Source organism: Thalassophryne amazonica, chromosome 6 (assembly GCF_902500255.1).
Source record: "Thalassophryne amazonica chromosome 6, fThaAma1.1, whole genome shotgun sequence".
NCBI lineage: Eukaryota > Metazoa > Chordata > Actinopteri > Batrachoidiformes > Batrachoididae > Thalassophryne > Thalassophryne amazonica.
In genome coordinates this window covers 79341477-79360063 of record NC_047108.1, presented here as the reverse complement: position 1 = coordinate 79360063, position 18587 = coordinate 79341477, and the positions used below count along the sequence as shown (strand labels likewise).

Below are 18587 nucleotides of genomic sequence, written 5' to 3'. Positions count from 1 at the left end.
ATGTCTTATTATTTATTATATTATATATACCTTTTTCTTGAGCTGCTTGGGTGGGTAGGGAGAGTTCCCATGGATAAAAAAAGCTTTTTAACTTACCATCCCTGGTTCTCAAGACCAGGCACCTAAGTGGCTCTACTCTACTCTACTCTTTTCTACTCTCCTATTTTCCTTTTCCTTTTTAGATATTTAGATATACCTTTGTATACTGGCATAGTTCCACCTTAGAATAGGAATATAATATATAAGATATACCTTACTGAATTTTCATGCACAATGTTGCTTTTGGTTTTGTATGAATGTCAGGATTTCGAGCACTAACAGAATGATTTTGTAGGCAACTCAACAAACTCATAGAGGTTCAGAACAATTGTGCTGTCTTAGCAGTATCTTTCCATGTATAATGGTTTTGAATATACAGTATAAGATTTAATTGTCCAGAACAGTAAAATCATATTATAAAATGTACTGCAACTATCTTATATGTGACAAAAAGATACATTTTTACCTCTGACAAGGAAATGATGTATTCAGTGCTGTTTGTCTCGTAGCAGGATTACACAAAAACTACTGAACTGATTTCCTTAAAACTTGGTGTAAGGGTAGAGTAGGGGGAAGCCATTACCGTTTGGAGTGGATCTGATTAAGGGGTCAGATACAGAATCCCCCATCCCCCACTTCTGAATGGTGTACCAGCTTTGGGTCTGTCAAGATTTAAGTTATAAAAATGATTTTCTTTATTTCAATTTCATTTCAATTTTCACTTTATTTTCATTTATATAGCGCCAGATCACAACAGAGTTGCCTCAAGGCGCTTCACACAAGTAAGGTCTAACCTTACTAACCCCCAGAGCAACAGTGGTAAGGAAAAACTCCCTCTGAGGAAGAAACCTCAAGCAGACCAGACTCAAAGGGGTGACCCTCTGCTTGGGCCATGCTACAGACACAAATTACAGAACAATTCACAAAACGAATATACAGGCAATGCTGTTGGTGCACAGGACAGGAGGGTTGCCAGCACAAGTACAACTCCCATCTCTGGATGGAGCTGCACCTTAAACAGAGAGAAAAAAACAGAATCAGGCATCAGAAAGAAAAAGAAATACTGTATAATTTGCCAGCATTAATCAACAAGGAAAAACAGAAGAAATACTAAGGCATGGTGACATCTGCTGGCTGCTCTCTCAAATAAAATAATCCAACATGGAGAAAAACGCTCCGAAAGACCTTATTTCTGTATGAATCAATATGTTTCACATATATTTTGTAAACATTAGCGAGAAATAAACATTTCCAAATAGAAAATGCTGTTTTTGTAACCAGGCAACACCTCTGAAGTGATTTACAAGACATCTTACAGATGTTAGCATGCACACCGCATGTACATGCATCATGTGAGCTCAAAAATAACCTGGTCATTCCAAAACCTCATGCATGTGCACATGTATGTCATCCTGACAGGGGAAAAGGAAAATAAAATATTCATGATGGAATTTCCCCCCCAGCTAAATACTATGTTCTCTTCATTAAAATGAGCTGTAATTTTGCATTTTGCAACAGATTTAAAAAATAAACCAACATTATAATGCTTGTATTTCAGTAGAAACTAAATTTGTAGTCAGTGTTGTGAAATTTGAAAAGCTGTACAGCTTTAAATATTGTGATAGGGCTTTTTTCAACATTTTTTGTGAATTTGTCAAGAGACAATGCACAATTTTTTATTTATCTATTATTTATTTATTTATTACCAAAATGAAGATCTGATTGAAAAAGTGCTGTACCTTGTAAATGTTAACAAAAGAGGGGGAAAAAATCCTGGATCCGCCACCTTAATTGGTTCCACTCCAACGGGTAACACTTCAATTTCAATAAAATCAGTTCAGTGGTTTTTTTTGTTGTTTGCATAATCCTGCTAACAGTCAAACAGCACTGATATCATAATCTTCTTGCTGAAGGCAAAGGACAGAGAGTGGTAATGTCTAAGAACACGTGAGATTTTGTTTGTTGGCGGAAGTATCCGTTCTCTTGAGTGTCATTCTAGTTGTTAATGGGCTCTTTTATAGAACCTGCTACTCCTATGACTTTGAATATCTCCCGCTAGTAGTAATAATATCCAGATATGTGTTTCTCTGGCTGGTTTGATGCAGTTAGTTGTCTTACGGCACTCTCTTTTGGGATCCCATGGATGCCTGAAAAAAATGAAGCGTCATCGAGGTTCTTCTGTTGAATATTTTATGAAATTGCATGTCAGCACAGTGACTGCAGCATCTTTATGCATGAGGCTCACGCTACAGTTCTACAATAATACGCTGTCCTTCGTTTTTCTAATGCAGTCACAAAACACTAAAAGAAACCAGAGTTAGCTCTGTGATACAACCAGTATAAGTTAGTATAACAGGAGATGAGGCGTTAGATGTGGGCAGTAAATTAAAATTCTCAAGTCACACCCTCGGGCAAGTCTGTGGGCGATAGTTTTTTGATAAAGAACAAAAAAAAGGAGTTAAAGAAGAGCTGCTGAAGTGAATCTTTCACTTCCTTTAATGCCCTTAACATTCTTTCATCTGGCTTTTCAGTCATGTTCAGTGGCACTGCTAACATGTGCCTGAGGTGGACTTCCAGTCAAGTCAAAGATGGTCCTAAAATCAGCTCACTCACTGTTCCACACACATTATCAGAGAGTCAGCACTATCTAGGCCAGCCCGGCTGCACACAGCCAGGTCAAGGTAACTCGTGACATGTACAGCCTCATCTTCCTGTGCTGTGGAAATAAAGCAGAAACAAGATGGGGGGGGAAGATCCTGTGTGTCTTCAGTCACTGCAGTAGGTGGTCCACTTGTTTTACCGATGCTGTTTAGGGTTTTGACAACTACCATGGTGTTATGTTGTTCTTGGAGCCAAAGTGGTAGAATTTTCTACCCAGATCAGTCATCCTGTTTGATCCACCCCCATCTGCCTGAATGTTAAATTAAAACAGACAAGATCAACAGTGTCTCCAAAAGTAAGGAGCACCTGTCATGCAAGAGAAGTGCTGGAGACTCACTGATGTCTGAGTTTCTTCCACTGTGGAAACATCCCAGATCAGTTTCTTTGAGTGTGGTGTTAGTTAGCTTGAGTTTAATGTTTCACCGTCAGGGCTGCAAGTGTTGATTCCTAATCCAGCTACTGGCTGCTCAGTTTTCTGGTCAAGATATACAGTGTACAAGGTAGGGGTGTAACAATTAACCGATATGACTTGAAAGTCTATTTTTAAACTACATCAATACACAAACCCCTGAATCGATCTATAAATGTGCCATGAACTGATCAATGGCTTGATTTTAAGGTTAAAAATTGGATGAATTAACGTTGTTGTTTGTGTTGTGCGATTAGTGTCTTCAAACTTTTGTAAAAGTTCAAAAGTCAGATCAAGGCTCTTGGGAGACTGGTTTTTGTGACGTGTCTGATAATGCTAAGCAGTATACAGTGCATCTGGAAAGTATATTCACTGCAATTCACTTTTTCCACATTTTGTTATGTTACAGCCTTATGGGCTATTAATCACGCGGTGCGCACAGTGTGAAAGGCCCATTATTCCAAAATGAAGTAAATACATTTTTTCCCTTTTAGAATTCCCTTTAGAACTTTGAGGAAATTTCAGTCATATGGAATAAGGCTGCAACATAAAAAAAAATGTGGAAAAACTGCAATGCTGTGAATACTTTCTGAATGCACTCTACACCCTTAATATTCTGAAACAGAATATATATGTTGTTTGATATTATAAACGTAAATTAAAAAAAAGAAGAAATCACCATTTATGTATGGAAGTAACCACTGAGCGGACAGTGCAACTGTCCAAATGGCACAAGGTGAAATGTACGTATATCGCAAGGTTCTGTCCAGCATTCTTTGTGTTTTTTTATGTCAGCTATTAATATGGATTATTACTGCACATAAAGTGTTTTTGTATCTGTCCTGCCAGAGACAATTAAATGTTAATTTATGCTAAAACGTGCTATGCAGATTAATATTTACACATCATAATCGTGTTTAGAGACACAAAAAGGTCCCTTGAAGGATAATTAATGGCTCATTGGAAAAATCTGAAGTGTCAGTGTGTTTACGTTTATATGGCTAGTTTCATGCGTCTGTCATAATTGCAACGATTTTTCCATTGTGTCCTACACTAGAGATGAACCAGTAGATGTTTTGTTGTTCTCCCCTCAAAATCCAACCTCTCGTCAGTGTCGTGACGTTTGGGTAACAGATCAAGTAGGGGATTGCCTGTTGAGGTGAAATACAGTGGGGACCTTGTGTGCCTTGTGGCTGCAATGGTAACCATGAAGGCCCAACAGGAACCCTGAACAAGACCACAAAGGGGGCTCTGGCAAAACAAGGTTCTCAATGGTGGATGAGGTTGTGTAGGCGATGGTTTGTAACCAAGCGGCTGTGAAGGTGGTTGAAGGGTGTAGAAGGTCCTCAGATTCCAATCATCTATGGTTTCTCAGCCATTGGATCAGGCTAAAGATCTGTCAAGAACCATGTGCTTGTCAGCGCTCAACAACATTCCCATGCTAAACAAACTCACGCACAGTCATCTGTGGTTCGACCCTGGATGTAGAATTCCACCATCCTGTCCAGGTATTGACCAAAAAATCTTCCTCTCCACAGAGGGATTGCCGCGATGAGGACTTTTATTTCATTTAATAGTTGTCTTCAGTTAGTTTTGTTTGCATATCATTGAGCATTGATTGGTACAACAGTTGCAGGGATTATCTCAGAGTTTTGGAAATGTCCAAAAAATGTTGCTAAACCACAAACTATTAATGAATTCTTTAATTGCTAAATAATATCCCCAATCTCTCTGTTCAGTGATGTTTGGCTGTTTGTTTTTGTCATCATCTTGTTACTTAGATTTTGCTGCCTGAGCTAAGACAGTGAGCGAGGAGCTGTGACTTTTTATTTATTGACAGTCATCACCTGCTAACCTGCTCTGACTGCTAACGTGAAACTTGCTATGATCACCGGCGCTCACTGTCAGTTGTTGACACACACATAGACCCACACATAACGCACAAATAAGTAATACAAATAATAAATGTTTCATCTTTTTTCTATTTCAAGCAATTTCCTCACAGCAACTTGCTTTTTTTCTAATGCTAACCTTGACAAAATGACACAGGCACAAATGGCCTAGAATGAGCCTTGGGTCATGTTATCTCATTCAATGGCTGATCAACAGTTCACTACATTAAACAGCTTTAAACAGCTCCTCAGTCAGGATCCATCCATCAATTTGCACATCAGCTGAGGTGTCAGAGTCGCTCGAGGGACTTATTTTTCTTCTCCACTTTCCTACTCCAAAGCTCTTAATCTTCCCCATCTTCCTGCATATGGCCATGTTTAACATGTTGCTGTTGTTACTAACCTTTTGATTATTTGAACATTTGTTTCCTCAAACATTCTCTCGTTCCATCTGCTAGAGTGACAAACTCATACTGACTGTACATGACCCAGACCTGAGAGTTCACTCTAGACAACCCAAAGAGACACTCTTTGACCCTCCCCCTTCCACTTATGCACATCATTGGAGGCGTCAGTCGTGTCTGGTTCATTAATCAGATGAATTCTGGGGCAATACAGTTGTGGAGGAGTGGCAGGCAGAGACGGGAAGGCTCCCATTGCATAAAGGGTGATATTGATTTTTGACCTCATCATTTTACTGATGGCGTTTTGCACTCACACAGCCAACACCCCTGTGTGAATGGTGGTGTAAGCTATTATTTGGGATTGGTGTGCGTTTATGGCTTTCATAGAGGAAGTAATAAAAAATTTAAGATTATCCTTCAGAGTGCTATTTGCAACATAAAGTAATCACCTGCAGATATTGTTTTGTTGTGTTTCTAAATTAAATACATGTCAAAATAATATTGTCCTGTACAACTGCAGTTGTCACTCTTTCAGTGAAGCTCAATTGGGTCCTTGGGACATTTTGATGGCACCTGGGTGTCTCAACGGGAATATAATATATACATGCAAATAATACAGTCCTAAAACTAGTTTAAATCCCTCTGTACATAGTGTGGGGTCTCCAACCGCTCCAACTAAGTTGACATTCTATCACAAAACTCATTATTTATACATTACATATACTCAACAAAAATATAAACGCAACACTTTTGGTTTTGCTCCCATTTTGTATGAGATGAACTCAAAGATCTAAAACTTTTTCCACATACACAATATCACCATTTCCCTCAAATATTGTTCACAAACCAGTCTAAATCTGTGATAGTGAGCACTTCTCCTTTGCTGAGATAATCCATCCCACCTCACAGGTGTGCCATATCAAGATGCTGATTAGACACCATGATTAGTGCACAGGTGTGCCTTAGACTGCCCACAATAAAAGGCCACTCTGAAAGGTGCAGTTTTGTTTTATTGGGGGGGGGGGATACTAGTCAGTATCTGGTGTGACCACCATTTGCCTCATGCAGTGCAACACATCTCCTTCGCATAGAGTTGATCAGGTTGTCAATTTTGGCCTGTGGAATGTTGGTCCACTCCTCTTCAATGGCTGTGCAAAGTTGCTGGATATTGGCAGGAACTGGTACGCGCTGTCGTATACGCCGGTCCAGGGCATCCCAAACATGCTCAATGGGTGACATGTCCGGTGAGTATGCCGGCCATGCAAGAACTGGGACATTTTCAGCTTCCAAGAATTGTGTACAGATCCTTGCAACATGGGGCCGTGCATTATCCTGCTGCAACATGAGGTGATGTTCTTGGATGTATGGCACAACAATGGGCCTCAGGATCTCGTCACAGTATCTCTGTGCATTCAAAATGCCATCAATAAAATGCACCTGTGTTCTTTGTCCATAACAGACGCCTGCCCATACCATAACCCCACCGCCACCATGGGCCACTCGATCCACAACATTGACATCAGAAAACCGCTCACCCACACGACGCCACACACGCTGTCTGCCATCTGCCCTGGACATTGTGAACCGGGATTCATCCATGAAGAGAACACCTCTCCAACGTGCCAAACACCAGCGAATGTGAGCATTTGCCCACTCAAGTCGGTTACGACGACGAACTGGAGTCAGGTCGAGACTCCGATGAGGACGACGAGCATGCAGATGAGCTTCCCTGAGACGGTTTCTGACAGTTTGCGCAGAAATTCTTTGCTTATGCAAACCGATTGTTTCAGCAGCTGTCCGAGTGGCTGGTCTCAGACAATCTTGGAAGTGAACATGCTGGATGTGGAGGTCCTGGGCTGGTGTGGTTACACGTGGTCTGCGGTTGTGAGGCTGGTTGGATGTACTGCCAAATCCTCTGAAACGCCTTTGGAGACGGCTTATGGTAGAGAAATGAACATTCAATACACGAGCAACAGCTCTGGTTGACATTCCTGCTGTCAGCATGCCAATTGCACGCTCCCTCAAATCTTGCGACATCTGTGGCATTGTGCTGTGTGATAAAACTGCACCTTTCAGAGTGGCCTTTTATTGTGGGCAGTCTAAGGCACACCTGTGCACTAATCATGGTGTCTAATCAGCATCTTGATATGGCACACCTGTGAGGTGAGATGGATTATCTCAGCAAAGGAGAAGTGCTCACTATCACAGATTTAGACTGGTTTGTGAACAGTATTTGAGGGAAATGGTGATATTGTGTATGTGGAAAAAGTTTTAGATCTTTGAGTTCATCTCATACAAAATGGGAGCAAAACCAAAAGTGTTGCGTTTATATTTTTGTTGAGTACATTGAACTCCAAAGTAAGCACCCCAGGGCAAACATGACATAATTCTGGTGTAAAACCAGCATAAACATGTTTGTGCATAGTGAAGAATCAGCTATAGCCATGAGCTATATTGAAATTCTATCTGCAAATTGCCAATTTAATCATTAAATATCTGGGGGAAGCTCAAGCATTTCACTAACATTTAAGGCGTAGCAATTGCAACAGTGTGATGTCAGATGAAATCAATATTCCTTTCAAAGGATCCTGTCATCTGGTTTTTTGTGTATGTGTGTGTGTATATATACACACACACACACACACATATATATATATATATATATATATATATATATATATATATGTATATATATATATACGAGGTCTGTTAGAAAAGTATCCGACCTTATTATTTTTTTTCAAAAACCATATGGATTTGAATCACGTGTGATTGCGTCAGCCAAGCTTGAACCCTTGTGCGCATGCATGAGTTTTTTCATGCCTGTCGGTTGCTTCATTCGCCTGTGTGCAGGCTTTGAGTGAGGTGTGGTCCACCCCTCTCGTCTGTTTTTTATTGTGAATAAATGTCTGAACGATTTGGATCTTTGCTGCATCAATTTTTTTCCAGAAACTGTGAGAGACCTCCAGGTGGACACCATTCGAAAAATTAATATGGCTTTCAGGGACGATTTTATGGGGATTAAACAGATTACGGGGTGTTACTGCCCCTTTAAGGAAGGCCCACAACAGCGCCGATGGACAGGCTGACACCCCGCACAAACAACCAGATCATTTCCAACGTGAAAGCTTTGTTGATCCGGGACCTCGTCTGACTTTCACAAAAAGGCAGAAGATGTGGACATCAGCACTTTTTCCGGCACATTCCACCGTTACAGGAGTTTTTTTTCATGGAAAAAGAAGCCGAGGGATGCGCCACCGTGCCGCTCTTGATGCGGCACAAAACCACCTCGGTGTTGGTCTCTCAGGACGGCTTTCAGACGGATTCCGGTTGCTTTTCTGTCGTGTGCATATCTGAGAAATTGAGCTTGAGCTGGACAAGCCCCAACATGTCCTGTGAGGCTTCATCACGGCGTTTCTTTGCGCCGAGCGGCTGCACCACAACGCGCCGAACTCCTCCGCACCTCTGTCTTAATGTGCCGGAAAAAGTGCTGATGTCCACATCTTTTCAGAATTCCTGTGCTAGTCAGAGGACATACCAGATCAAGACAGCGTCCAGTTTAGAAATGAACATCACATTTCACTGTTACAGGAGTTTTTGTCATGGAAAGAGGAACAAAGGCGGAGGAATTCCGCGCGTCGCGGCGGAGCTGCATGGTGAAAAGAAACGCCGTGATGAAGCCTCACAGGACATGTTCTGGCATGTTCAGCTCATGCACAATCACAATCGGATATTCACACGACTGGAAAGCAACTGGAATCCGTCTGAAATCCACCTTTAAGCCGACCTGTGAGACCAACACCGAGGTGGTTTTGTCCCGCGTAATGAACGGCTCCGTGGCGCGTCCCTCGGCTTCTTTTTCCATGAAAAAAAAACTCCTGTAACGGTGGAATGTGCCGGAAAAAGTGCTGATGTCCACATCTTCTGCCTTTTTGTGAAAGTCAGACGAGGTCCCGGATCAACAAAGCTTTCACGTTGGAAATGATCTGGTTGTTTGTGCGGGGTGTCAGCCTGTCCATCGGCGCTGGGAGCGCGCTGCGCTCTCAGCAGTTGTGGGCCGTCCTTAAAGGGGCAATAACACCCCGTAATCTGTTTAATCCCCATAAAATCGTCCCTGAAAGCCATATTAATTTTTCGAACGGTGTCCACCTGGAGGTCTCTTACAGTTTCTGGAAAAAAATTGATGCAGCAAAGATCCAAATCGTTCAGACATTTATTCGCAATAAAAAATAGACGAGAGGGGTAGACCACACGTCACTCAAAGCCTGCTCACAGGTGAATGAAGCAACCAACAGGCATGAAAAAACTCACGCATGCGCACGAGGGTTCAAGCTTGACTGACGCAATGACACGTGATTCAAATCCATATGGTTTTTGAAAAAAATAATAAGGTCGGATACTTTTCTAACAGACCTATATATATAGGACCTTCATGCACATGAGAAACAAATAGTAGTAACCAGGATTGAACCACTGACCTTTTGGTTAATGGACAACTGGCTCTTCAGGCACTGTGATGCAACGGAGTTATCTTTGATGAGAAATGTTTTTGTCCTTATATGTGTTGTAGGTATTGTCCATGAGAATGTGAAGATGGGTTCAGATGGGGAGAGCGATCAGGCATCTGGAACGTCTTCCGATGAAGTCCAAAGTCCAGTCAGGGTTCGAATGAGAAACAACCATCATCGACGCATATCTACTGAGGTACTGAAATACAGCTGTGCACCTGTCTCAGAGAAGCATACCTGATTTACTCATAAATAAAAAATAAAGCCCATTTGGCCACAATATTGTTCTCTAAATTACCTTGGGGTTTTCAGGAGTCAGTTGAACACAAGCATCCTATTTACAGTGCTGTGAAAATGTTTGTGACTGAGCTTTTACACATTTTAATTTGTTTATGGCATCAAATAATAATACTTTAGGCTTCATTATGGTGCAATTTATCAAATTATGGCATTTATATTCTTACTGAAAAGAAATCTAAATATCACATAAATTCAGTAAAAAAGCAAAACAGTGGTGTGTACAAATATGCCCCCACAGCCAGTTTTGACCTAATCAGTACCACCTAAGGTCACTAAACAACATTTACCATTCACTCACTATTATTCTTGTTATTCCTCCATAACTCCATAACATTGGGTTTTAGATAGTCCAAACTGTACCTTTTTTGGGTATTTATAATCAGACAAAAATGTGGTGCATTTTTTAATGTGATTGGAGCATTTTTATATTTTGACCTCTGTGTAATCCTTCAACCCCTTACTAAGTTATAGCTGCCAAATTGGAATTGCTATTATACATTTTTCTGGAGACCAGGGTATACTGAGACTGGGTTGTAAATGTTGCTAAGTGGTATTGAAAGTCTGTTTGGCATATGGACTATAAATCATAATGGTTACAGGGAATTTTCTGTAGACAAGTCAGAGGATGGACACTTGGACATTTCCAAGTCACAAATTATGTCTTGGACTTCCGTATCCATTATGAAACCAAGCAGTATGTTGTTCAGTGGTAAATTTGTCTGGAGTAGACGTTTGTCAAAAACTGAGTGACTGTGAGTGAAGGAGACTAGTGAGGAGAGCCAATAGACCCATGACAACTCCGACAGAGTTATCTAGGCTTCTGTGGCTGTGTACATTTATATACTAGCTACATGGTGGAGTGACACAGAGAAGTACTTTAATAAAAAGATGTTAGATTTTAGCAAATTTGCCAGAAGGCACATGGGACATTGTTTATCTTGTTCGACTCCACCAGCAAAAGATTTTCCAGTCCCAATCATCGAAGTCCTTGAGCGTCATTCAGCACGTTGTTGTATGTTTGAAGGAGATGGGGAGTGACGAGCACAGTGTTAGTACAGGAAATGCCCCTGGAGACACACACACGCTGGTGCCTCTGAGTGCTGTGGAAATCAGTGGAAGTTACTAATTTAGACCATGTTTATCACAGAGAGTGTGTGCTGGGAGGGGCCCGGGTAAGGGTTACTGGGGGTGGGGGGGCCGGGGCACGGGAGCAGGGGTGGGGGGGCTTAATGAAGTAGCTGAACACGTGTGGGTGAGAGTAATTACAGATGTAAGAATAATTACTGGGATGGCAGTGACATGAAATTCAGAGGAATGAGGTTCACTAGATGATAAGAAAGATGAGAGAGAAGCAGTGACGGAGGACAGAAAGGCAATCTTTCCTTTCAGCTGCACCCCCCCCATTCACCCCTTCCCCCATCTGCCTTTCTCCCCTCAGGAATCTGTCTGTTCATCTCTCCTCCACTCCTGTTTTTCTCCTCCTCCTCCTCCAAGCATGTGGATGGCACTCAAACACAGTGCCAACCTCTCTCTCTTTTTCTCTGTTTCATGTGTGTGTGTGTTGCTTGTGTGTGTGTGTTTGTGTCAGGTCAGAGAGTGAAAAAAGCGTGTGTGTGATTTTTATAGAAAGACACATTTAAGGAGGACAATGAGGGAGCTACTGGAGCTGTTCTGCATTGTGAGTATGTGGGCACGTGCGTGTGTTTTTGTGCGGCTCTCCACTCACTCCGTATCATTGGACAAGAGGAAATCTGTCTCTCTTTTTTCACCTTGTGCCCGTCTTTGCCCTTTCGTGAGAGCTTACGGATTACCCGTGTGCGACGATGCTCGTCAGTGTCGAGTGGCGTTGTGAATCCTGTCAAATAGAAAGTGCACTTGAAGAAGTGTTTGGGCATTTTTAGAGTGCTTTGCTGCTGTCACGTCGCTGTTGTTGTTTCAAATGTGCATTTCTACTTTGCGACTACTAAATGGAAAAAAATTAATGTAGATTCCGAATCACTGAGGGTAAATATTGTAGGTCTTGTACGTGTACATGTGTGTACTTCTGTCATAACGGGCACACACAGTGTGCAGATGGTAGCATGATGTTTTCAGGGTTGTGCACAATATTGCTGTTATCATAATGTTGTAACACTTCCGTGTTTTTAACCTTTGAGTTTACATAAACCCGTAAATCCCCCTGCCTTTTGTTTTCAGCCAAAGAAACATTTTCTGTGTCCGCACATATGTTTACATGTAAACAAACACGTTACCTTCACACTGTCAACACTGGCGATAAATACCACAGGGATGCTGGGTATGCTGGGTCAGCCCCAGCTGCTACAGAGACAACATCCGAATAGGCATCTTGTCATCAGGCTTGTTTTGTATAGATGACCTATAGGTCTGATGCATTATGGGATAAGGAGTTCCTATTAAATGACATAGCAGCAATGACAAGGCAGTGAAAGTCATTCTTACTGTTGTGTAGTTTGGTCATAAATGTTCAGTACATAGTTACCGATTACTGTCTAAATCACATCCGAGGAAAATGTCCCACAGGACCGTTCCTGATGGGTTCCAAATAAGTTTTGTGAGCATAGGAACAGCACGGTGTTGATTTTTTTTTTTTTTTTTCACAGGATGATGGCAAGATGTGGGTCCTGCACTGCAAAAAAGGGATGTCTAAAAACAAGATAAACACCCTAAATCTGAGCGAAAAGGTACTCAAAACAAGCGAAATGATCTATTCATGCAGCAAGATAATTCCACTTGACAAGATTCTTTAATTAAAATTGTTAAATGTAGAAATAAGCATGTTGAACACTTAAAATAAGAAATTAACTCTTAAAACAAGATAAATTATAGTATCTAACACTTCTAAATCTAAGTTGTTGTTTTTTTTTTTGTAAGTACCAAAAAATTTGCAGTGTGAAAATTAGAGTTGAACCAGTGTCTTAGATGGGGTGAGAGTGTCAGTCAGGCTATCGTGATTAAGAAAGGTACTCGTCAGGGAGGCCTATCCTCACCCTTCATCTTCAGTTTTCTATATCAGGACCTTGTGCAGGAACTGTCAGATATGCACTGTGGTATCTCCATTGGTGACACTACCTACAACCTGTGTTGTTACGTGGACAATTTGCTCCTCTGTAGTTTGACCGTCTCTGGGCTGCAGAAGCGGATCGCTATTTTAATCGACACGGACTTCGCTTTAATCCGACGAAAACTACATGTGTGACATTTGGGAGAAGGCGTTTTTCACAACGGAGGTGGACACTCGGTGGTATCCAGCTCACTGAAAATTCTGAAGTGAAGCACCTTGGTGTCATCCTTGCAAACGATACGCGCAGCCACGCTGAAGCTAGGATCCAAGCAGCTCGTAGAGCATTTTACTGTCTGCAGGGCGCAGGTCTCTGTGTCAATGGCTGTAACCCTGGTACCATTACCTGTATTTATTCTGCAGCTCTTCGTCCTGTGTTGACATACGGTCTTGAGTGTATATACCAGGGTAAAACCGTAATGAATCAGCTCGAGGTTACCCAGGCAAAATTTCTTAAATCTGCTTTAGGTGTTAAGTCATATTGTAAAAATGTTCCACTGCTTCAGGCTCTAAACATAGATCGGGTTCACACTTATGTTGAGATGCAACAGCTTTCTCTGTTTAAGTCTATGTTTTTATCATCTTCACGTACTCATGTTTTATGTAAATATCTTCTCACTCGCGTTTTTAAAGGTGAAAACTCTAGTCAAAAGAATTTGGTGTCTGCTGTTATTCAAACATGTAATAAGTACAATATATTGCTGGCCAGATATCTTTGTGAGAACTCATACAAAGGTGTATGTAAACGTACATTACATTTGAGATCAGAGTGTGGTATCTCGGACAGTGTCAAGTATTTTTTGTTTACTAGTCACGATATAGCAATGGTCAATAATCTTTTGTCTCCATTCTAGTTCAGATCATCTCTATTTTGTTATTACCATGTTGTTGTCTTGTAATGTTTTTATCATGTGTTTTTATGTCTCCATTGGAGGTTTAATAAAATCATATCATATTAATGGGAGCTTTGACTTAAATTTAATATAACATGACTTAATTCTTGTGATCATTCCTCAGGTGGTAGAAAACCGGTTCAAAGGTACAACCCTAATTCCAATGAAGTTGGGACGTTGTGTAAAATGTAAATAAAAAGAGAATACACACACACACACACACACACACACACACACACACACACACACACACACACACACACACACACACACACACACACTCATCTTCAACCGCTTAGTCCAATGAAGGGTCGCAGGAGGCTGGAGCCTATCCCAGCAGGCATAGAGCGTGAGGCGAGGTACACCCAGGACAGGATGCTAGTCTGTCACAGGGCCACAAACAGACAAGCAAACACATTCACACCCACTCGCACGCGTACGGACAATTTAAATATTCCAGTCCACCTAACCCGCATGTCTTTGGATGTGGGAGGAAACCGGAGCACCCGGAGGAAACCCAAGCAACATGGGGAGAACATGCAAACTCTACACAGAAAGGCCACAGGTGGGAATTGAAGCCATGATCTTCTCGCTGTGAGGCAACAGTGCTACCCACTAAGCCACCGTGCTGCCCACACAGAATACAATGATTTGCAAATCCTCTTCAACCTATATTCAAATGAATACACCACAAAGACAAGATATTTAATGTTCAGACTGATAAACTTTATTGTTTATGTGCAAATATTTGCTCATTTTGAAATAGATGCCTGCAACACGTTTCAAAAAAGCTGTGTTACATCACCTTTCCTTCTGACAACACTCAATAAGCGTTTGGGAACTGAGGACACTAATTGTTGAAGCTTTGTAGGTGGAATTCTTTCCCATTCTTGCTTGATGTACGACTTCAGTTGTTCAACAGTTCTGTTGTCGTATTTTGCGCTTTATAATGCTCCACACATTTTCAATGGGCGACAGGTCTGAACTGCAGGCAGGCCTGTCTAGTACCCGCACTTTTTTACTACGAAGCCACGCTGTTGTAACATGTACAGAATGTGGCTTGGCATTGTCTTGCTGAAATAAGCAGGGACGTCCCTGAAAAAGACGTTGCTTGGATGGCTGCTTGTGTTGCTGCAAAACCTGGATGTACCTTTCAGCATTGATGGTGCCATCACAGATGTGTAAGTTGCCCATGCCATGGGCACTAACACCCCTAAAACCATCACAGATGCTGGATTTTGAACTTTGCGCTGGTAACAATCTGGATGGTCTTTTTCCTCTTTTGTCCAGAGGACATGACGTCCATGATTTCCAAAAACAATTTGAGATGTGGACTTATCAGACCACAGCACACTTTTCCACTTTGCGTCTGTCCATTTCAAATAAGCTCGGTCCCAGAGAAGGTGGCAGCCATTCTGGATGTTGCTCATGTATGGCTTTCACTTTACATGGTAGAGTTTTAACTTGCACTTGTAGATGTAGCGACGAACTGTGTTAACTGACAATGGTTTTCTGAAGTGTTCCTGAGCTCACACGGTAAGATCCTTTACACAGTGATATTGGTTTTTAATGCAGTGCCGCCTGAGGGATCGAAGGTCACGGGCATTCAGTGTTGGTTTTCTGCCTTGCCACTTACATGTAGAAAGTTCTCCAGATTCTCTGAATCTTCTGATTATATTATGGATGGTAGATGATGGAATCCCTGAATTCCTTGCAAGTGAACATTGAGAAACATTGTCTTTAAACTGTTGGACTATTTTTTTCACGCAGTTGTTCACAAAGTGATGTTCCTTGCCCCATCTTTGCTTGTGAAAGGCTGAGCCTTTAGGTGTTCTTTGAGCATTCATCAACTTTCCCAGTCTTTTGTCGCCCCGTCACAACTTTTTTGAAATGTGTTGCAGGCATCCATTTCAAAATGAGCAAATATTTGCACAAAAACATTTTTTTCCTTTCAGCACCTTAAAGACTTTTTGCACTTATTTCTGTGCTGCACCAGTTATTTCTTCTTTTTTACAAATTGGGCCTGCCTGGTTGCACCAGATTTGTTTGTGCTGTGCAGAAGTGCGGTGAAGTTTTTGTTTTTGCATTAAATATCTTGTCTTTGTGGTGTATTCAATTGAATATAGGTTGAAGAAGATTAGCAAATCATTGTATTCTTTTTTTATTTACATTTTACACAACGTCCAAACTCCATTGGAATTGGAGGTGTATTTGTTTGACACCTGACAGAGTTCTGATGTTAAATCACTGGATATCCACTGGATATCTTGTAGAACACCAAATATTTTTACACCCCCATGCAGAAAATAATGTACGCTGAAGTTTAGAAGGACATAGCCTCAGGTATGAGAGTCATATTCCAAGCAGTGGTGGCTACAGGTGTGCAACATTTCAGTGCATGTTACTGTGACATTCTGTTTGTCTACAATAGAATCCATTAGTATTACACATAATTTTAATACATTAATACTACCACCCCATTTTCTCCATGTGACAATTATGCATATCATATCCAACGATTTATTTTCTGTGGTGACATTATCTGCTATATCGTCACCTTCCTAAAATAATGGCCTAAGTTATGTTTTGGAAAATATGACTTAGGCCTTTATTTTTAGAAGGTGACGATATGTAATGTGAAAATTACAGGTTTGCAACTTTCCAAAAGACTGGTTACTTTGATCCTGCTTTCATGATGTTTCCCCAAAAGTTGGTTGGATTTTTAAAGTTATTTTTAAAGAAGGCAGATTCCACCAGGTTCAAGGGATTTTCTAAAATTTACCAACTTCTACTGTGAAATTTTAATTTAATTTAATTTACTACATCTATATTGCGCCAAATCACAACAAAGTTGCCTCAAGGCGCTTCACACAAGTAAGGTCTAACCTTACCAACCCCCAGAGCAAGCACACAGGTAACAGTGGTAAGGAAAAACTCCCTCTGAGGAAGAAACCTCAAGCAGACCAGACTCAAAGGGATGACCCTCTGCTTGGGTCACCCCTTTGAGTGAACTGAGTTCAGAAGATAAATATACTAGTCCTTTCAAATGGTCTAGTGGAAATGTCAAGAGATGTGCATGAAGAAATGCAAATATTGCAGGCTTACGTAATACAACAATTTCTCCACTTGTTTTTCAAGTCAGTGAAATATGAGGTATAGTGGCACGAATTGGTCAGAAACCTATTCTATTGGTCCCAGTGTCTACCAGTGTTTGATAAAATGTTTCGAATGGTGTTTTAAAAGTTTTAATGTTATCTTGAACAGTCATTACATTTTGGAGATGTCACAAAGCCCGAGTGTTGTGCATAATAGACAGACAAAATATGAAATACAGTACTATATCCACATCCAAAACTAAGCTGTCTTCAATTAAGTTGTCAAGAGTGTCAGTGGGACAAAGAATAAGACTTTGTGTGAAGGCAATAAGTAATGCTCTTATTGCTTGCACACTTATTATTAAATTGACTGCAAATTAAGTAATTAGAGAGAAATAATTAAGTTATTCAGTAGCAGAAATGAGTCATTTAAGAGCACTCATTAATTTCGAAGCATAAATGAGTTGTCTCTTTGACGCAAGAAAACTTGAAGTGAAAAGTGTTGATGAAAGACCTCATAGGTTAGCATACTGAACAACTGCTGAGCATGTCTGTGATGCTCACAATGAACTGTGCAGCTTAGCATAGTTTATATTCCCATAAATGATTTACATAAAAATATATATCAATTCACAAACAATCATTCATACACACACACACATACACACACACATACACAAAGCCAATTTTTGGCCTATTTAAACCACACCTAAGAATGGAAAATGTCACGAAGATTAAACAACAGTTTAAAATTTTTCAACAGTAAGTAACAGTAATTTTCATTATCTGTTAATCTGCTAATTCTTTTATGATAATGGATTACTCAATTACTAAAGGATCTTTTATTTTATAAATTCTTAAAAACAGAACAAAAATCACACTAGTTTCCCAGTTTTATCCAATTTATAAGTCCAAAAACAAAATGCAGTATATTTAGTTGACAGTAATGTAGAACAGATTAAAAAAAATACAAATAGTCACATTAGAGAAACTGTGTTCCATCAGAAATGGTTAGATTCATCGTAAATGATCAGTATGATTAATTAATCATTGAAATGGTTGTGTTATATTTTGTCAGTCTCGCTAAGTATTAGGCTCAATGGTTTAGCACTAATCACATAATAATAAGGTCTGTACAGGCCCCGAGGTGCATTGGTGCCCACACTTAACCTGACATACCATAGCATAAGGAGAGAGAGTTTACAACTCCTCTAGATAAGGACACATGACTGAGAATCAAATGCTGGTGCACATGTTGGTTGTTAAACTCCTATTCAACTTTACGCTAATCACAAAAATAGTTAGAA

The 18587-nt window shown here is 40.6% G+C and overlaps 1 protein-coding gene across 1 annotated transcript in view; it reads left to right on the top strand.

The window, feature by feature from the left end:
• The window catches only part of LOC117511477 (cyclin-dependent kinase 17-like), a 135849-nt gene that overhangs the window by 66671 nt on the left and 50591 nt on the right, over positions 1-18587 (top strand). Inside the window, exon 4 of the mRNA XM_034171498.1 lies at positions 9976-10109. Coding sequence (XP_034027389.1) covers positions 9976-10109 — 134 coding nt within the window. The remainder of the gene's footprint in view (positions 1-9975; positions 10110-18587) is intronic.